Raw genomic sequence first — 23446 nt, forward strand, 5'->3', positions numbered from 1 at the left:
TTATAAGAACTATAAATAGGTTTTTGAGCTCTTTTTCCTATTATGCTGTACATTAACATTAGAATAATATAATAATATGATTACTAACAAAATTAAATTAAAATTGTAAAATAAACAATGATCAGAAGATCAGTAGCTATTAAAATAGATATAAGATGTATTGTGAACATGATTAAGTAATAATAAAAAGCATTTAAAAATAAAAAAATTGAATTGTTACATATATATTGTGAACTAGCGTGAAATCATCATCGAATTTCCGTTCTTAGTAACTTCATCATACATAAATTTATTGGACAATATATTGTAATTCACACCGAAAGAGATCACCCGTAATTTCTGCGTATTGCTATCGATAACGAGATTTATCTTCAAAATATAATCCCACACATCGGATCTTGGATTCGGATTGAATTCACTGGATGTAATTAGATTCTTGGTCGTCCAAGTATTCCAATTCCAACCCCATCCCCTATTCAGCTCTAAGACGGAATGATTGAATATTCGAGTGGTTCATCCGCTTAAACGACCGGGGATCCTAAATAAACCCAAATCGAGTTTCTCCGGATGACGACCTTTTATCTACCGAACGCGGGTCAAATTAAATTCTGAAGACGTCTTCTTCTGATTATATTACATATATATATTATTACCTAACAGTGTCCTAGGCTGGAGAGTGACGCATCCGGTGTGTATATACTCGATCAGTTGCCTGAAAACATCCGGTTCGAACTCTTCAATGATCAAAGTCTGATGTTGCTGTGAAGATGGCTGAAAAAATAAACAACATCATCGTTAAATTGACTTTGAAAACCAAAAAGAAAAGAAAATTGCGTACAAATTAGCTTACACTTGCTCAGATCGTAAGCAAAGTGCGAACCACACACAAAGAAAAAAAATACATGCTCATTATTATAATATATTATATTATCGTTTCATCGGAAAAAAAATGTTCAATCTGAAAATTCAATGTATAAGCAACACTTAGAAATACTATTACATGTAAAAATCAATAGTATTAGACACAGAGAGAATGATAGAAGTGAATGAGACACGAATTGTTTATAATATGATTTCTGCAATAAAAATAGCATTCATATATTATATAATACATAGTTATATCAAAAATCGATGTGCAAAATAATAGTAAAACATCAAACATTGAATATATCCAAACATACTCACTCAATCGAAGAGTATTGTACAAAAAATAAAATAGTTAATATATATAAAAAAAAAACCAACACCGAATTCAATATGCGATCTGAAGTCCTAAAGAAATATTCGTATACAATTAAGAATATACTGTAATTTTTTAAAATTGATTTATTTTCGTAAGGCTCAATCATGAGGCATTCATATTTTGATGAATAGTCAGTGTGTACTAATTTATATAGAGAAACAAGTTAAGTGCACTTGAAAGAATTCTATTTTCAATTTACATACGAAAATTGATGATTCATGTATTAATTTTATGAGCATTTTAAACAATTCTAAAATATTACATATATATTAAACGTGAACGAAATCCAGATAAATGATGAAAAAATATAGAAAGGATGGAATTCAAATTAATCTGGGCAAAAATCCACTTTGAACCGGTTCACTTTTGTTATTCGTTTTCCTTTCAGATTGAAATTCCATCGTTTCCTATTTATTAAAATTCGATCTTTCATCCCAGACTCGCAAATAAAAGTAAAACATCGAATGCACACATGAAACATGCAAAGGAAACCATGTTTGTCTACGTACATATACTCGATAAATATAAAAATGTATCAAAATACACCATTCAAAAGCAAAACTCGGAATATTTACGAAATATTCAGTGTTTTTTTTATTTATTTATTATTTTAAATCCAACTTATACATGAGTATATAAGAAGTATTGATCATCAATCTGTTGCGTTCGCACGCATCTCCAATTTTTGGAACACTTGGACCAAAAAACTCGGAATTTTCATTTGTGTGCGCCAACGCAAAAGATTGAAGGTGGGGAGGAGGGCGTATGAATTATTGATAGGGGTGTCAGATGAGGGTTGCGTGCATATTATGTGTTTGTTGGATGTGTTTTCGTTCTTGGATTAAAGGGATTTTACCTCTTGGATCGGGGCCAATTGTTGCGCGTACACGGACCGCTGTCGGGATACACACAAACACACGTATTACAAACGGACAATGTTTCTGAGGGTTGGATTTCGAGGACAAAATGGGCTTGGGGATAGTTTGGGGGTCGGTAAATGTATTTTTACAGGGCTGAAACTGAACATCACTCGGTAACATCAAACGCAAAGGCTCCATATAATAAGGGGGGGTGGGGGGTGGGATTCCGCAACAATTAACACTTATGCCATTTTACGTCTACGATACTATAATATATAATACGAATATAATATATATGGGTGCATAATATCATTATATAAAATGTTAAGACACAAGCGACAGCACCTCTATAAATTCGGCCAGTCAATTTAATAGTTTGCTCAGTAAATAATTTTATGTCATTCATCAAAATGTCTTTTCGGCTTAAGAAAATCATTAATTACACACATGTGCCAAATCACAAACCAACTACCAATATTTACTTACCGTTAAAATAAAATACTGACCAATCGCTAAAATATACATCATTGACCGTTTACACTGTTCGACAAATGACGACTTTTTTTTTGGTTCAGAGATGATATATAACATTTCTTATACATCTATGCCCAGTGAACACGAATCTGGTAATAAAAAATGTTGATTGGCTCGAAATTCGGAGATACATATATGTGTTATTTAAATCGCGTGATTTTTCTATATCTTGGTGTTGTTCGGTCGATGTCTCAAAATCTGTCAATCTCTTGTTCAAAATGAATATTGGAATCTATAGTCGGGTATTTTATCTTTCATTTTTAGTACTTTTCAGCATTAAAATCTATCTAAGTAGTCGTCCAGTTCAAATCAAAAGTCAAAAGTACGTATTTACACTTGGGAATTTTTCCCACTGTTTATTAGTATAGTGTTCTGGTCACACTATTTTTTGTTTTCTTTTAAAAGGGTTAATTAGTAGTGTGCTGAATTTTAAATAGGTAAAATTGCTATAATAAGAAAAGTCATATCTCGTCACTGAACCATTTTTCGTGTCGAACCGTGTTATATATTGATCTGGATGTACATAATTACCGTTTATTATATGTACTGATCATTTATTATAGTCCCTGACCGTTCATTACAATTATTTACTTAAACAACTGATCAAAAGCATTTGAAATTACTGAACAATTAAATACAGACATAGTAAAATTTGCTCAAAACCGATTTAAAAAAAAGCCAAAGTTCTAATTTTGTTTTTGCATACTTGTACGTATTTTTTATATTGTTTTATTTTCAACATAGGATTGCTTACAATGTTTAACAATTATTCGCAATTTTCCATTGAAATATTTACAAAATAAATGTATAAATTATACAAAACATGAATTTGAATCGGCTAAAAGCTTTTGGATCGATTTCAATTGTTATTATTCAACAGAATACACACCGGTTCATTTCGTATCGAATTTTTTTTCGTTTCGTTTTATCTTTATTATAATAATAAAAAGAAATACATATTGAAGTTAACATCGAATGAAAACAAGTAATAATAATATTTTATTCATTCTGTAGTATGCATCTACGAATCTGTAACAACCTGAATACGTGAATGTACTGAAATTATTCCATGAATAATGTAAACTTGTTCAGTCGCATTTCTAAATGCTGTCAAACAGTATGAAATTTTCCTCACACGCTTTGTGATGTGATAAAATTTTCTTTCGTAAAATTGAATAAACTGTAACGATGACGCAATTACCTGATTGGCAGCATTTTGCAGATTGAGCAGAGGCTCTGATGATCTTTTCAGGAACAATCTCAACTTATTTTCACGTGGAGCTGGTTCTTTCTTCCTCTGTGGACTCGGAGCCTGATAGAGCATCTTGTGGAAGACTCTGAAAAAAAAAAATATATGGAAAATTCAAATAACATTTGTCGCATGTTTACGCGTACGTACGTATATTTACATATATACGGAAAATGGTATACATTTTCATCATTTTTCCGGCCTGCTCGTTATCATCGCGTTGTATTTTCTCGCATTTCACGTTCGACTGTGATTTTGCCAATTAGGGTTCCTCGTGTTCGATCGAAAAAACGCCAGAAAAAATCCACTTTTATTTGGAAACATATAATACAAGATGCGAAGATTTCACTTGAGTAGTTAAAAATTATTTTCTTGGAATTTCTTTAATATTAAAAGAAGATTGTAGTCGTGTACGACTTCAAAGGTAAAATATTAAATTTTTGCCTTTGTCTTTTTAATAATAATATTTTCATTCCGTATATGTATATTATACCTCCGTGTTTCAAATACATAAGCAAAAATAAAAGTTTTTCACAATAGCAATCGGAAAAGTAATATGTTTGTGCGTCGATATATTCAAGCACATACAATAGAACGTTTGCAAAAACTTTTACGTATGGAAGTAAAAGCGTATACTTTCAAAGGAATAATATTATTTTAGATTTTAAATCAATTGAATTGGTACAAATAATCAATAAATTAAATTATATACATGTTGCAGTCCCGGTGTTCACTCAGGTTAGTTCGTGAACATACTAATTTATTCATACCCGAACTATTGGTTTCAGTTTAAATGCTAATAGTCAAAAGCTTAAAATAGACTCATCGGGTGGTGCAGGAAAATTTTAGTTGTCAAAACCTTTGAGATGTCACCGAATATCCTGTGGAAACCACGTTTCAACGTTGATATAATTACCGTTTCCGAAATATTAAAATTGTTGCAGATATTATGCACATAGAGGATGGGTCAAACGATTGATAATAAAATAAATAAACTAGTTCTATTGTCAATTTGTTCCGTTTTGTATACTATAACTGACCAGTTTGCTTTGTGTTTGAACAAACTAGTATGCTTATGAACGAATGAAATATACACTTGGACTGTATCATACAAATATAAAAAATATGGTTCCGTGATTATTCTCGTGGAAGTCACTAAAATCTCGATCACGGAACGTCTGCCACCTAAAAACTCCATAAATCGAAAGCTACCCCCGATAAATATTGTACTAACGAGAACTCAAGTGCCAGATGTTCCGTGATCGAGATTTTAGTGACTAGCGCGAGATCGCTTTTTGCGGAGTAATCCATTTACTAGAAAATATATCTAATTTATAATTTCGAAAGAGACTTTGTATATACATAGTATATAACCTTCGTTCGTTGGTTCGTAGACGACATGTTCGATTTATTTATTTTTTTTATTCATAGGCACCGATTCGATTAAGTTCCTGGGGGCGAAGGCGCTGAGGGCGCAGGCGCCGGATTCTGGTATACATTTAATTTCGAAAGAGACAGTATATATGTTTGTTTGTTCATGACAGTCAATTTAATAAAAATATAAAATAAAACTATTCAAATAAATTTAATAAAATGTTTACTATTAGATTAGTTATGTTTAAGCGGTTTATATTACAAATACCGAGCGAAGCCGGGTAAAACCACTAGTATACATATATTTTAAAACGTCATTTACTTACTAATCTTAGATCACAACCATAAGCTTTATATGAAAACTTTTATATCGAAGAAATACACAAATTTGATATTCAAAGTTGTAAAAATGCCATAAACTCGGGTTAACGATAAGTGCTAAATGTAGACAACGACAGAATCAGAATCGCTTTAAATTAAAATCATGAAAGCGTAGAAATAAATGAAAATTCCCTATGCTTTGTACATATATAAGTACCTATGCTTTGTAAATAAATAAAAAAGTGAAATATATTCATTCCGATTGAGATATTTTAACGAAATTTCAGACCCTCATCAGAGCAGAGGTCTGCACCGAATTCCATCAAAGAGCTTTGAATTTTTCTCCCATACATGCTGAAAAAATATAACGGCAAAAGATCAAGGACAAAGGGCTTTAAAGTCAATTTGACTTTCAGCGGAAGCTCGAAAGCTTTTACAGGTGTTAATTAATTTTTGATAAAACCAGCCCTATATAAAATATACATCAATATGTATGAGTCGCGTTAAAAATGACTTGAGAAAGTTTTCAATGGATTCGCACCTACAGAGAGAGAAAAAAAATGAACTTTTCATCGAAAGACAAGATGGAAATTCGCTTAATTCTTACGATTATTAAAAAAGTTGAATTCGAGCACGAAATTAAAACCGGACGGAGGGACGAGGGGAAAAGGGGACGAGACGTGGTGTGTAATTATGAAAACGAGGACTCGGAAAGAAAATTAAGTTAGGTCGAATTTGCAATGTCGCACCTAGAAAGAGAAAATGAGACGGAGAGAGGGACATACATAAATGGGAAAGCTAATTAACGATATCGCCTCAGCCGGAAAATTACCGGGCGTGTGGCCCGGAGATAAAGGAATTAACGGCATGCCGGATATAAAAATCCGCGGCGGGCAACACGCGACTTTTGGCATTTCACACGCGCTACAAAACACCATTAGTCATATATATAAGTACATATATTATATACGTTCAATGTAAACGGTCGTCCGTGCAAAAATTCGATCGATGCCTGGGGAGCTGGCGTGGCTCGGAGACAGGTATTTTGCAGGGGCATTACACCCCCATTTGACCGTTTGATGTCATCGTAGAATCCCTCATAGCACGAAAAAAGGATGAGATTACCAGAAATAAAAGCAATTTTATCTTTGAAATGAGTGTGGACGCTCTCTATGCTCCAGCACGAACTTTCAACATTAACACAAAAGACCTTTTTATATTATTAATAAAAAAAAATCACATATGAGAGTACAAAGTCAAAGAGCTGAGTGAGTACACAAGGTTTCAAATAAGAACGTACATTATGTACATTAATTAATATTGTACAATATATTTACACATATGTAGTATGGCTCTTGTTCGTGGAATATAATAGAGGGTACTTCAGTACAAAAGCGGACATTTCCTACGGTGATTTAGATCTTATATTATATAACACAAGTGATGCGAATAGTGAGTGTGCGATATATTACAGCATCTCATCTATCGAATTAAGATTATTTTCCAGATCGTTGATTTGTAATTGACATTGAAAAGCAAAATAGGTATGGACGTGTATATTGGTTTGAGGTTAATTTTGTACTGAAAAATTATACGGAATATCGCAGATGTATTTACATCGAATTTTCTATGTCGTTTCTAATTACAGTATGAATAATTTTGTCAGCTAATGGCGAAATTGTGTTTCGAGTTCAATTAAATTGGGAACAGTCGACCTGTCTTGTTGATATATATGTATATAGGTACAATTTTCAAACGTTCAAAATTACTCATAGCTATTTTGAAACGAATAATAATTCTAGATAACAAACATGGAAATAACATAAGCGTTATTAAATAAAACAGATAATTATTTCCAAAATAAACAATGCATATTTAATATATTAAACTAGATGAACAATTTAATCATTTTGATAGAAATCTATTTTTTTTTTATTTTTTTTTTATTTATAGAAAAATCAACAGACAACGGGATGTACATAGATATGTATAAAAAACAAATAATAAATATATAATATATGTAACATCCGAGTCCAATTACAGATTTTTACAAAAATTATAAAAAAAAATTAAAAAGATAAATATAAGGAAAAGAAATGAAAAAAGAAAAGAATAAAGGCTATAACATGAAAAAATATGTAGAACATTGCATAATTAAACTATAGTATTAAAATATTGGAAAAAGGTTATAAAATAGAATATAAGAAGAAATTGAAATTTACAAATATAAAACAAATGAAAAAGGTAAAGAATGAAAGCTATAATATGATTAAATAGCACATTACATGACTAAACTAAAGTATAAAAATATTGGAAATATTGGAAAAAGGTTATAAAATAGAATAGGAGAAGAAATGAATCAATCGGTCAAGATTCTCTTGATGTTAGACCTGAATTGATGTAGGGAAATACCAAGTCTATATTGAAATCTATATTGACAAGACGATTTATCAACCGATTGCGTAAATAAATTGTATTAATTACAATACAATTTAATTACACAATCGAATGATAATGAAATAGTTATCGCAATTTTGTAGTTCGAATTGATTTTTTTCATTCTAGTTATGTTATATGAATTTTACAAAATATTCCATTATGTATCCTGTCATTTCATAAGGATAACGAAATGAATTTTACAAATTCGTTCCGTCGTCGTGCGATACGCAATTTCTTGGTCGGGTACGGACGGCAGATTGTGCTTTTCGAATGGAAAAATATCGAACGTAAAATGAAAAAATGGAAAAGCGGATTTTTCCTAGATACGGTTGCGGTCTAATCCACTTATGCAAAGGCGGGGACGAATCCTCAGCCAGTTTAATAATCTCATTGACCGCAATCTCCGTTGCAAACGAGTGGAAATGTGACGAAAACGGCGACGTACAATATTAAAGGAGACAATTTCATGGCATTTCCATCAAAATTGTTTTTAAATTAAGTACAAAATGAAATATTATTATTATATTCAACCCCCAATGTACAACAAATAAAGTAAAAAGACCATTCATAAACTACTGAATAGCGCCTGCGTATATATTATTTATTATACATTTCTGTTATGAAAATTGCATAAATCAGGCGTCAATTTATTGTACGCAGAATGTAGATAGTTCATACCGTTACTGAATTCATTAGAATGATTTTGATAATAATATTAACGATACAAGTAAATTGATCTTTACCATCAATTGAATAGTAAAAATGTATTAAATGAAGTTACAATCGATGATACAATTATTGAAATAGTTGATAATATAAAATATCTAGGAATCCACATACATTCGAGACTGTATTTTAAGGTACATGCTGAATTTAATACATGCACATTAGCCAAATGGCTAGAAAAATTGGTTTCTTTGGTAGGTTAAGAAATATTAGAAAAAGTAAAATTTTAGTCTATAATACGATTTTCTTGCCACACGTGGTTTATTGTGCCACTGTGCTTAAAATGTTTAATGGCCAAGATTTAGGAAAAATACAAAAATTACAAAATATAGCTATGAGAGGTATTTTGAATGTTATGTTAGATGTATGTTAGATGAATTGGGATGGATGAGTATTAGACATAGTTTAAATCTTATAAAATTGTCTTTTGTTTATAAGTTAGATCATAAGTTATTACCTAAGTATGTTAAGGATTATACAATAATAAATAGAGATATCCATAGTTATTATAATATAAATAAGAACAAATTAGTTGTAGGTAGAATAAGGAAAAATAAGACAGCTGGTGGTGTTTTTCACAGGGGTGTGTCTTTTAAGACTGTGGATGTATTCTTGAGAGATGCGAGGAGACACCTCTGTGAATGACAGTGCATATAGATTTATATATAAAATTTTAGAGTTAAGTAATAGCTAAAATTATATAAATAAATTATGTGAGAGCGATAAATTTGTTCCATACATATTTAATTCTACATACATTAGGATGGAATCCCTTAAAACGTTCCCAGGATTCATTTATTCAATACGCAACACTCTTCGGACACCCTACTCGTAAAATATGTATTTTATTTTATATCTACGCAAACACATACACATACACATATACGATAAGGGTTTTTCCTTCGCATTTGTCTCGGCCGTTTGGAACACCCTTATCTGTATATACTATATATATGTATACAATGTATTATGTACCTATATAACGGGTACACTGAAGTAATCCTAAGTTACGCAAGAAAAATCTTCTGATTGAAGTGAAATAAATATAAGAGGGTGAATATGACATCGGGCGGAAACTGTTTCTCTCGCATATATTTTTGTATTATAAAATTTGACAGAGGAGAAGCCGCGTTACCATTTTGTATGGAAATCAAATTATTTCACATCTGCGACAAAATGATTTTTGAAATAATATTGCGAAAATATAATACGACGATATCTACGGGGGTATTCATTGCAAAATTAATTAATACCATACACAAATAGAATCGAGAATGTTTCAAACAATGTAGTATATTATTCACCGTTAATTTGAAAAATTGTTCGTCATCGCGGTAATTTTGTTGCAAAACAATATAAATCGTAATTTCTACAGAGGATTACAGTTTCGCCTGTTCACTAATTGTGAATGCGTGTTTTTGAATACTTAAAAACTTGAAATGTAATTGAAAACTCGAGTCGGCAGAGCTCTCAATACTTGAAGCTTTTTGTTTTTCATTCAGCTGTTTGCTGCCTTTCAGTCGAAATAATTACATAAAATGAGCATCATTTATATATATTTTTATATCGAAGAAAACCTGATCTCAAGTTATCAATTTCCGTTTTCATTTGGCGAAGACTTTTGTTGTACTTTCATACTTTTCCATTTTTCTCGTTAACTTCGACACTCTCCAAAGTTGTATCGCCAACTTGTATAGGAGGAACATCCGCAAAACTGAACCAAGTTTTCAATTAAACAATACAATAATAAAAATGACTCAAGGAAAAGTTATTCCGAATACCAGAATTTTATGAGTAATGTACGCGTGAGAATAGTGCGATAAGAATTACTCACGAAGACCGCAAATGCAAAATAATCAGGTACTTAATTTAATTTTATGAATACATAATGTGTTCAAGATATCGAGACTTGGTCTACTCATTCAATTGTACGATGTCATTACAATTAAATGTGATTCGACCTCTCGTTTTATTTCCGCCTTCTTTGAAAGCAAAAGTTTCAGCATCAAACCTCTTGGGTCTCATTGTCGAACTTTCAATGCCTCTAACGGCTATTGAAGGATTCCTGAAGCCTTTTTGGTCCAAGTTTGAACGATCCCCAGGGGGGTATTGGGGCCCATTTTACCGGACATGTATTTATGAATTCACATCAAAACACAAAACGGGGAACAAAAGTCTGGAAAGATGTTCGTAGCTGTTGGGTAGCAGGAGGAAATTACGATTTGAATTTTCTTATCATTCCAAAAGTAAAATGACAGAAGTAGTTGTGAAAATTTAAATTAATATCCATGTGATGTACATATTTAAGTGCCGAAAGGCCTTTTGCATGATATTAAAAAAAATTGAGGAATGTAAATATCAATAAAAACATTTGTTTTTTTAATTAAAAAAGTGTTTATATGAAAATCTGCTAAACAAATGAGTACTGAAGAAAATACGATTATATTTTTCATATACGTTTAATACGAGCTGATCGTTCAATTATAAACATTGAAAAAATATTTATTATACCCATTATTGAATGAAAAAACACGTATACAATTATAATCAAATATTTAAAAAAAAAATCGAATTAATTTATTTATAGGCATAAAAATAATTCAAGAATGCGAAAATATACACAAAATGACGCCGAGTAAGAGGATCTTGCATTTTTCGTTTACTTTTATTCAATAGACTTAAAAGTGCATAGAGTTAAAGGAACTACATGTAATACATATATTTATTGAACCGATAGTACCTGTATATACATATGTATATACATACATATGTATATTTATTGAAAACGTCTATTTTAAAATACTAATTGCCTTTTGATTACCAATCGATTACTCATACGATGATTCACGAGACTACTTCTTCAAAAACGATCACAATCTCTTGAAATCGTAAACTTTAATGAGAATTTAAGGAGTCATTCTTATGATCACACTGAGCAAAAAATAATCAAGTTTTAACTAACTTGAGCGAAGACTAATTAATTTTAACTAAATTTGGCCCAATAAATTCGAAAATGACAATAATTTTTGTTGGTTTCTTCTCGTTTTAGGGTACGAGCGTTCAAAAATTGCGCTTTTTTTTTTACAGATTTTTGGCACATGCCCCCGGCTTAAAACCCCCTGGACATTAACCCCCTGAGAAAATAACCCCCGCCATGGATAAAAATTGTTTAAAAATAGTAATAAATAATTAACAATCTAATATATAATTTGGAAAGAGACTTTGTATGTAACCTTCGTTCGTTGGGTCGTAAATCCGTGACGTCATCGAACAAATAATTCGATTTTTTTCGATTCAAATGATTCGAAGTCCCCGGGGGCACAGGCGCCGGATTCTGGTATACATATAATTTCGTGTACATATATATTTTTATAAGGAACTTACTATATATGTAGGGTTGCCATACGTCCCGTATATACGGGACATGTCCCGTATTTCACTACTCAGTCCCGTATTACAATTTGTCCCGTATTTGTTCCGTTTTCTCCCTAAACTCTGCGTGAAAGAATCGGCGCGGCAAGGATCTGTACCACCAAAAGCCCTTAAAGATTTTTTTGATGATCCAATGAGTGAAGCTTATTTTTGCTTCTTGCATTCACAGCTCAATACATTTGAATCTCAAATTAAAAAAATAGAAAAATCAAACATCACAGTCCTGGAAGTAAAGTCTTTATTAGAAGAGACAAAACGACATATGATCGAGAGAAAAAAATCCAATTTTATTGGAATGACGACAAAAAAAATCTTGAATCTCTTAAAGCTTGATTCTGGAAACAGTGCCAAAGTGGAAACTTTCGAAAAACAGACTGTCGATATCTTTAACACTGCTGTGGAATACATTGATAAGTGGTCCCAATCATTCAAAAAATGTAATGCTTTCGATTGGATGACTCTCCAGCAAGTTCCTGAATGGGGGGAAATATAACGAACCGTTGAATATTTGCAAGTAAGGAACATCGATGTTGGAAACAATGAGCTTCTTTTCAACCAGTTCGTATATTTAAAAGATTATTTAAATAAAAATAATACCAACGAAAATTGGAAGACAACGCTGAAATTGAATATGGAAGAGAAATGTATATATTTGCCATTCCAGCCCACAATGCTAATGTGGAGAGAATATTTTCTCTGATGTCAACACAATGGTCGGATGAAAGAAATAAGCTGGCAGTTGAGACAGTTGAGGCAATTTTGGTGTGCCAGTATAATTTTAAATGACTTGCGCCCAACTTTATCATCATGCAAAAGAGGAAAACGATTTAATTAAAAAAGTTAAATCATTGTTAAAATACGATTGGGCTAAAAAAGACTAATTTTTAAAATAAACTATTACCTACCTACTTTTCCATGTTTTATTTATGTAGCACTTAAATGTCCCGTATCAATGCTTGACAATTATGGAAACCCTATATATATGTTTGTTTGTTTGTGACAGTCAATTTAATAAAAAAAACATATGAGTATTCAAAAAAAATTAATAAAATGTTTACTATTAGATGAGTCATGTTTAAGCGGTTTATATTACAAATACCGAGCGACGCCGGGTAATACAGCTAGTTAACAATAAAGTAAAGTAATAAATAAGAATAAATTGAGTGTGGTAGAACATATTGAATTTCAATTTATATACAATATTTAATTTCAATTTATTGTAGTAAATAGAATAAATATCAATTTTAAATACTTTTAGTCACCTGTTAGCGTTTGCGTTCTGTGGTATTGAAAGTAAATTTTAATAAAAGTATACATACATATATTATTATTATTATATTTTAAATATTTTTAGACTATACATGATGGAATTTGTAAAATCGAGAAATGACAAAGAAAAAGAAATTAAAATACAATTGATTTTGGATTTTTGTATATTTTAAATTATTATTGTTGATTATTAAAATTTTTTATTATTGATTATTGTTTATTTATAAACAATCTGATATATGTATGTATTATTAATATCTGTATTTTTCTGGCTGAAATAAATTAGCATTGATACTGACTTTTTATTAAAGATACTGTCAATTTTTATAAAATATTTTTATCCTTGACTTGGGGGGTTAATGTCCAGGGGGTAAGTGTCCTAGAACCGCCTTCCTGGTATAAATCAAAGACTAAATAAATATCCAAATAAATAAATACATTAATTTGAATCTCTTTGTTCTTGATATTTGTACTTGTACACTGCATAGTTTCAACATGAAAATCAACAACCCTCGTTACCCGACTGCAAACTCATTTAAAATGACACAATTTCAATTAATAATTCACTCCGTTTACAATATGCACACATATTCATACACTCTGACATTCGTAGCACTCCTTCGAAGGCGTAGAGGTCGTAGAGCGTAGTGTAACATTTGCCTTGGCATTTTCACTATTTGTCGTAGTCTCTGGAATCCTATCGCAAAGTTTACTCTACTAGTTCACGCACTTCGATGAGACAAGTTCTTAATAAATATTGACGCAGATCAACGAACATATGCACATACATACGTACGTATATTCATATTTAAGAGTTTTTTGGTTTTATTTAACCCTTTCGGCGACTGACAGTGACCGACGTCAAAATCAGAATCGCCGGCGGAAATTATTCGCTCACGGGTCAGCGAATTTCCTAGTTGGCCGTTGAAACGTCAATCAAACGTTCGTGATGTTTAATTAAAACAACGTACATTGCGTTTGTCTGCCTTTAAATAAAACCGGACATAATGACATCATTTGGCAGTGAGCGGCGCTGCCGGAACAGGTGCGATAATTATGAACAGGATAATTATAATAATAACAACAAATTACAGTGGCCATCCATCTTGTGTGTGTGTGTTTATATGAGCTTACTGAAGTAATAAATTGTAATTTTTTCTAGAAGTGGATTGATGATCATTTTGATATGCGGATTACACTCACGCACAGACACAATTCGACAGACGATAAATCAGTCAATAGGACAAGATTTTACTTGCTTTTATATGTATGCACATATGTATATACATTTGTACTTTATACGGACGGTGGATCGTTTTTATGAGAATATATTTAAATTGTTTCTTAACATTGTGTGTATAGTATACTTTCGATAATCCATATACATTAAAGCGTGAGACTTATGTATGAGTAGAGGTAGGATAGTCACAGTGATATCCATTGTTCCATTGTTGTAAATCCTTTGTAAAAAAGGTTCGGCAAACCTTTAACAATTCATTTACAACCTTTGAACAATACGCGGCACCTTCTGGGTCCGGTGACTACTTATGAGTAGAGCCCGGAATCTGAAGGGGCTGTTTATTGTTCCATTGTTGTAAATCCTTTGTAAAAAAGGTTCGGCAAACCTTTAAAAATGCATTTACAACCTTTGAACAATAGGCGGCACCTTCTAGGTCCGGTGACTACTTATGAGTAGAGCCCGGAATCTGAAGGGGCTGTTTATTGTTCCATTGTTGTAAATCCTTTGTAAAAAAGGTTCGGCAAACCTTAAACAATGCATTTACAACCTTTGAACAATACGCGGCACCTTCTGGGGCCGGTGACTACTTATGAGTAGAGCCCGGAATCTGAAGGGGCTGTTTATTGTTCCATTGTTGTAAATCCTTTGTAAAAAAGGTTCGGCAAACCTTAAACAATGCATTTACAACCTTTGAACAATACGCGGCACCTTCTGGGTCCGGTGACTACTTATGAGTAGAGCCCGGAATCTGAAGGGGCTGTTTATTGTTCAAATATTGTGAATGCATTGTTAAAGGTTTGCCGAACCTTTTTTACAAAGCATTTACAACAATTGAACAATAGGCGGCACGTTTCCGGCCCCTACTTGTGAGTAAAGAGCGGTCCAACTTTGCGCAGTGTTTTGTTTATTTATATGATGAACCTTTTTTTATGCTCTCTAGCTTTGTAGTTTGCCCTGTTTCCTGGAAAATAGACTCAAAACGCCCTGTTTCCTGGAAAAAAGCTCGCTTTCGGTCCTACCTCTACTTATGAGCAGAGATGGGCGCGGAAGTGCGTTGAAACGGGTTCCTATTGTCAATTTCTATTGTTAGCCTATTTTTTCCTCTGTGGAGAGCAAAAAAAAAAGGTTAACAGTGGAAATTGACAAAAGGAACCCATTTATTTCGAGCCGGCACATCAATGCGCCGGAAACTGCTTATGAGACGAGAACCAGACATGCTGTCGCATTCGTGCAATGAGTTGTAAAGTTGTAAGGACGTAAAATAATTTCCATATATTTTTAAATTATTTCTTATATAACTATTTATTATAAATTATTTCTTATATAACTATTTATTATACATTATTTCTTATTTAGCCCGCAGCATAGCTCGGTCGTTAAGCTTCTGCCTATCACCGAGAGGCGCTGGGTTCAATCCCATGAGCTGACCTCGATTGAAAATAATTAATTCGAAATATGTACGTCATGGTTAAAACATTGCCAACAAAACGTACGAATATAATAACAGATCAACAAAAAGCCTTTATATATGTATACTGTTTTCTACCAATGTTTCATCTAGGGAAATATGGCCAGTAGTATAGCTCGGTCGCTACGCTTATTTTTTTGAGTATATCTGTAGTGCTGCTGGTCAGACTTGGATATTTGTGAGTCCAGGTCGATCGTTTCCTATCAGAGTTTACCAATTTCTCTGATTTCATTGTTGAAACGGTTCCCAATTAAAATTCCTACCTACTATGTCACCACTATTTGATTTTGATTATAGTACAATAAAATGTATGTACAATTCATAGATGTCTCGTTAATTTGCGAGTTTTCAGTGTCTCGTAATTCAACGACTTGTAATAAAAATGCTGCATTGTTTGAATCCGATAGCATGTATGTACTTTATAATGAGTAAAGACTATTACAATTTATATCACTTTATATAAATTTATATCACAATTAACTACATTCATTCTATCGTGAAGAAAAAAATTCCAATCGTGTATTGAAACGAAATAAAAATTAATATTTCGGATTATCTGCCCTTTTCAAATATTTGTGACCCTTAGTCCGGAAAATCGAGAGCTCACTATATTATCTTACATATATGTATTTATATATGGTTGGATATCAAAGCTTATAATCTCCACCAAAGTGTTTAATTATATTTTATATCCAAATTTTTTTATGATTTAAAATAGGATTATGATTAAAAAAGATTTTTTTAAATCATAATCCACGCATTCTATGGAAAAATTGTGCAAACATGAAAAATTGAAATGAATTCTACCTAAGATTTATTAAATTAGAACGGGAAAACGATATCGACAATATTTGATACGCGAATAAAATAAAATAAACCGCAATCCAGTTATTGATTTATAAAATATACAAAGATTTTCTTAGTTTTATTATATTTGAAAACTCATTTGATTTTGTTGCTCCACCCTAAATGATGGAATTGTTTAGAATACTTTGCAAGTACTAAACAAACAACCCCAAGCAAGCATCCATATAAAAGTTTAAGCAATTTTGCAAATACATATCTCAATTATTACAGCATCTTCAAACTTAAAATTCGATACAAATTCAAAAATGGACATACAATATCTGTGTACCAAGCCATCGATATATTTCAATATTAACCACAGTTTCATTAGAGAATACTCTAACGCGTTACTGTGACCAGACATATAAGCATAATATAAATACTATATGTAAGAAAATTAACGAGACATCTATGTAATAGATAAAAAAAATTTGAAATCATATTCAAATAATGGTGACATACTGGGTAGGATAATTTTGGCCAATTTGATGGAGGAACCGCTTCAACAATGAAATCAGATAAATTGGCAAACTCTGATAGGAAACAATCGACCTGGATTCACAAATATTCGAGTCTGACCAGCAGCATTAAAGATTATACTCGGAATAAATTCTTTTCAGTCGCGATCAGCTCACGGGATCGAACCCGGTGTCCTTTCGGTGCTTAGAATCAACGAAACCACCGAGCCATGCTACTGGCTAATATATATACAAATATATATTTTTGAAATCATATTCAAATACTAGTGACATAGTGGGTAGGATAGTTTTTGGTCAATTTGATGGAGAAACCGCTTCAACAATGAAATCAGATAAATTGGCAAACTCGGATAAGAAAAGATTGACTTAGAGTCACAAATATCCAAGTCTGACCAGCACCATTAAAGATTATACTCAGAATGTTTTTTTTCCAATCGCGGTCAGCTCACGGGATCGAACCCGGTGACCTCTAAGTGCTTAGAATCGACGCAACCACCGAGCCATGCTACTGGCTAATATATATACAAATATATATTTTTGAAATCATATTCAAATAGTGGTGACATAGTGAGTAGGATAGTTTTTGGTCAAATTGATGGAGAAACCGCTTCAACAATGAAATCAGATATATTGGCAAACTCGGATAGGAAAAGATTGACTTAGAGTCACAAATATCCAAGTCTGACCAGCACCATTAAAGATTATACTCGGAATAAATTCTTTTCAATCGCGATCAGCTCACGGGATCGAACCCGATGACCTCTCGGTGCTTGGAATCAACGAAACCACCGAGCCATGCTACTGGCTAATATATATACAAATATATATTTTTGAAATCATATTCAAATGGTGGTGACATAGTTGGTAGTATAGTTTTTGGTCAATTTGATGGAGAAACCGCTTCAACAATGAAATCAGATAAATTGGCAAACTCGGATAGGAAAAGATTGACTTAGAGTCACAAATATCCAAGTCTGACCAGCAGCATTAAAGATTATACTCAGAATGTTTTTTTTTCAATCGCGGTTAACTCACTGGATCGAATCCGGCGACCTCTCAGTGCTTAGAATCGACGCAACCACCGAGCCATGCTACTGGTTAATTTATTTACCAATACATCATAAATTTTTTAAATGAAATTAAATCCGACTTAAATAAAAAGCCATCAAAAACTCGGAGTTGTCGAAGACTCGAAAAATGAACTTCTGCCAAAGTATTAAGATCAGGAGTGGGGGTAGACGGTTTACGGGACAAGTACGCGTGTATGCGTGAGATTTATAGGAAGAGCCTTATAGAAGCTTATAGAATCTTAATGCTTTGGTACGAGTTCATTTTTCGAGTCTTCATCCTTCCTGCGCGCGCCCATTAAAAATTAGTACTGAAACTGACCTGCTTCTGGCGGCCAAGACAGCTTTGACCGCACAGACGGGTTCCCTGGTGTCTCCGACGAGGAATGTGACGTCACAGAGCTCCGGCATGCTGGCCAAGAACTTCATGTCCTCGGCCAGGCCCGACTTGTTCTCGAAGGTGCTCAAATCGGGCTCCGCATCCGCCATACTGCACGCCAGCGCTTCTGGCATTGACGACTGCAATCAAATGCAAGTAATTACTTGGATTATACACTTACATACATATAATGAGTGAGTGAGTAACCGCAGGATGTGTGACCTCATACCAAAACATTCTAAGTAATACCCGGTCTTATTCAGGACGAAATGTAACGCGACAAATCTGTGACGTATGCAGTGGTATTCAATCTCCAGTCAACAAAGTTTACTACTGAACTATGTAAATCCATCTATCATCATCCTTATGAATATATATATATATATATATATATATATATATATATATATATATATATATATATATATATATATATATATATATATATATATATATATATATATATATATATATATATATATATATATATATATATATATATATATATATAGTAGGGTTTCTAACACCGGTTATTTATGATTGGCCTCTATTTAACCGATCAGTAAAAAAATTACATTTTGATCAGTAAAAAAAACATTTGGTAGGTAAAAATAATGGATTGATCATTGAATATAATAAATGATCAGTTTGTATTGATCAGTTGCTAAGTATTTAAAAAATATGAGCAGTAATTAATGAGCTAAAATGATCAGTATATAAAACGAAATGATAAGATTTTAAAATAAATGATCAATTATTAAATGAAACGATCAGTTTTACGCATTCTGACAGATGAAGTCTAGAGCCAATGTTGCCATATCGGATCGTTTTCGGCAGTGTACTCTCCACCCGCGTGCGTGTCTTTGTTTCAACTGGCTTTCTTTCACTTTAACTTAACCTAACCTAACCTGACCCTTGTTGGCTGCTAAGATCTAAGATAGGCGACGCGCTATCATCTAACTGTCAAAAATTATAATTTATTTGGTTTAACTTATCATTTATGTTATTTATCTGATCACTTATTTAATTAATTACTGATCGAAAAATGAATATTTACTGATCATTTATGTTTTTTAACTGATCACTTATTTAATAAATTACTGATCATTTTATTATTTCCTTTTTTATTATGTACATACATATGCCAGCAATATAGCTCAGTGATTGCGTTTATATTTAGCACCAAGAGATTATTACAGGGTTCGATCCCGGGCTAATCTTTAATATACTGCTGGTTAGATTTGAATGTTTGTGAGTCCATGTCGATCGTTTCTTATCAGAGTTTGCCAACTTTATCGGATCATTTTTGGCCAATTTGTGATCTTGGAGTCACAAATATCCAAGTCTGACCAGCAGCATTACAGATATACTCAAACGGAATCGAACCCGGCGCCTCTCAGTGCTAGGCAAAAGCCCAACCATCAAGCCATACTGCTGGCTTGTACCAAAACTGGTATTTATATAAATAAACCTGGCTTACATATATATGGTATAAACCTGGTATAAACCTGGCTTGTACCCAATTACCGCCCTAAAACCGGTTAACCGGCCACTTTCATAGAACATGTTGGAGCCCGGTTCCCACTATTTTCCGGTTAATTGGAAAACCTACCTATAGTATGTACATATATACATAGTTTCTCCATTCAAAAACTGGTTTGTTTGGGGTGCTACAGTACTTAATGTATGTATGTATGTATGTATGTATGTATATTCAAAAGTCTTAGAAATTTTCAATCTTTTATTTTCACCGATCTGCGGGTGTAAAATAGTTGAAAGCCACTGGGCCATTTGACATTATACGAGTAATATTGTTTTAATAAAATCCAAACCGCAAAAAAACGTATGAGAATTTATTCAAGCGCAAATTTTAATTGCGACGAATTGTCATAAAACATAATTCTACGGTAAACGCAATATTATGATAATTTTAATTTGGACAATATACGGATGTAATAAGTCGAAAAAGTAAATTAAATTGAAAACGTGTCGTTATAAGAAAAAAATATAATGGAAAATTAACCGAATAAGCTATATGTATGAATATTTGAAATGTGTCTCAAGAGTGTTTTTCATTAAAATCCTATTTTTGCAAATTAAAAAAACAAAAAAATTAAATCTAAGCCAGTGACTCACAGAGCAGCTTGCTAGTTAAATAATCAATTACCAATTGATAAGAAACGATCGATTTGAAGACACAAAAACCCCCAAATCTAACCAGCAGTATAGCGGATCGATCCCACTGATCACTTGGTGCTAAACATACACGCTACCATTAAGCCACACTGCTGGCTATATATGCTAACCAGTGGTGTAGTCGGGCCTGATCGGGCTAGGTAACCACCCTGGTACTTCGTTTTGAGCCAGGTCGCCCCCCTGGCTTCGAAAGAAACCATACCATACGCATTTGAGGATAGATACAATAAGGGAACTTAGCTTAAATAGATAGTCATCTCTAAATTGACATGTACATACATATATGACTTTAGCATTGCTAAAAACAAATGTTGGTGTTGACACACAAACACGGGTTTGCAAAACCAAAGATGTTGAAGAGGATGCAGTTTGGATGTTTTATGAAATATAAAAAAACATCACAATTTCAACAAGAATATTTGTTAATTAGCATTTGATTTTTTTTTGTAAATATTTTATATATAAAATATTTTATATATATAGCCAGCAGCATAGCTCGGTCGTTAAGCTTCTGCTTAGCGTCGAGAGGCGCCGGGTTCGATCCCTGGGCCCGGGCCTCGAATGAAAAATGTATGCTGTTGGTTAGACCTGGATTTGTGACTTCAGGTTGATCGTTTCCTATCAGAGTTTGCCAATTTTCTCTGATTTCATTGTTGAAACGGTTCCCGGAAAAAAATTGGCTAAAAACTATACGATATGTCACCAATAATTTGTTGTTAATTAATGTACAATAAATAAGTTTGTGTACAAATTGTTAGATGTATTGATTTACGAGTTTTACAGTGTTTCGTAATTCAGTGATTTATATAAAAATGCTGAATTGTAATTTGTAATTGGCCAGGAAGGCGCATTGGGGTTTACCTGTAAAGCCTTCCTGGTATATATGTAAAATAAAATAAATTTGAACTGCCAATATTAGGATTCATATTTTTTAAGTATCGTTTCTTTTTTATTTAGCACTACACCACTGATGCTCACCACTAGTCTATTCTATAATTATTATACAATAAGGTATTGAAAGCGTAGAAGAGTCGGCTTGGAACTTGTATTTCACTAAAGCAAACCAAATATTTATGAAGTTTCCACTCTGACCGAAACTGCCCAATATATTGAGGAACTTTCGCCGTAAAATTGTGAAAGAATGCAATTAGTTTCGTTCACGCTCTTGTGCGTGCAATAAAATTTTTACAATCTCTCGAAAACAAAATGACCACACACACACGCACACACTAGACGGCGTTCCATTATTTAGAAAATTGGACACTAAAAGAGCACGAGGCGAGAAAAACGCTCCTTTTTCTCATCTAGAGGCAGAGAGCATTTATTGCCGGACGTAAAAAGGGAAGAGAGTCCGAACGATGGGATTCGGTGCCTCGTCGTGAAACTTGAAAAGCGATTTTTAAAGGGAAACACTACCCTACCCTCTCTCAAAGAGAGATAGAGAGAGAGCGAGAGACTCCATATTCGAGGCAATTAAGCGGCTTGCTCCATACCTATAAAGTCTTCTATATAACCATCCGAGCGAAAGCTTTCACGTAGAGCATTATTATGAAATTTCTAGCGGGCTTTCAGTGCATTTCGATGGGTTTTGGCCGTTAAATTGAATATTCTACTTCAAACTCTACTTCATTCCTGCGAGCAGAGTACTTTCAAGAGTGCTTCAAATTTGGCTATATGAAAAAATCTGGAATTATAGCAATATTAACCGAAAGTTCCCGGCTCAATTTGAGCAACAGTATACATACACCTTTATGCAGTACATGTATTTTTATCTATACATATGTATATATATAAAATTGAATGTCTGTGTGTCTCGTATAGGTTCCAAAAACCAATCAACCGATGACGATGGAATTATCAGGATGTATTGTATGTACGTCCGGGAAGCTTACTGTGGAAAAAAAACGGGAAAAAAGCTCTTAATAATAATATTCGTAATTATGATTTTACCGACGCGAAAGTTTGAAGCGCCATTGTGTAGTCAAGGAAATGTGTTCGTTGGTAGCCACGTTACCAGTTGGTTTATGACGACACAGCTTTGAATAGACGTTAGTTGAGGTCCAACCATCAGTTGAAACGAGAACGAGAATTGCATGCGTTATTGTGGCATTCCGAATTTTCAACTAGTATTACATAAAATAGTATGCATTCTAAATAGTACGTTTCAAAATATTTATTTATAAATTTAGAGGTTAGTAGATGTTCCTGTGTATTTCAATTAAGTACATACGCTGAGGATAATATTATATGTATGTATATTATTACAAAGCTTTGAGGTCCTTTGCACAACATCGTTAGCCTTTATCTATTAAATGAAACTCAAT

The 23446-nt window shown here is 32.8% G+C and overlaps 1 protein-coding gene across 3 annotated transcripts in view; it reads right to left on the minus strand.

Moving 5' to 3' along the window:
- gprs (speckle type BTB/POZ protein) overlaps window positions 1–19084 on the minus strand; it is a 28486-nt gene extending 9402 nt beyond the window's left edge. Inside the window, exons 1-3 of one of the 3 annotated variants that reach the window (XM_077436187.1) lie at window positions 18870–19080; window positions 3839–3974; window positions 654–771 (exon numbers count right to left, since the gene is read on the minus strand). In XM_077436187.1, coding sequence (XP_077292313.1) covers window positions 654–771; window positions 3839–3974; window positions 18870–19060 — 445 coding nt within the window. In that variant the 5' untranslated portion in view covers window positions 19061–19080. Of the gene's footprint in view, window positions 1–653; window positions 772–3838; window positions 3975–18869 lie in introns of all 3 variants that reach the window. The other 2 variants (XM_077436186.1, XM_077436188.1) reach the window with 2 other exon arrangements.
- Window positions 19085–23446: the final 4362 nt, after the last annotated feature.

The sequence above is a fragment of the Arctopsyche grandis genome, chromosome 8 (genome assembly GCF_051622035.1).
Source record: "Arctopsyche grandis isolate Sample6627 chromosome 8, ASM5162203v2, whole genome shotgun sequence".
In the NCBI taxonomy this organism is placed as follows: Eukaryota; Metazoa; Arthropoda; class Insecta; order Trichoptera; family Hydropsychidae; genus Arctopsyche; species Arctopsyche grandis.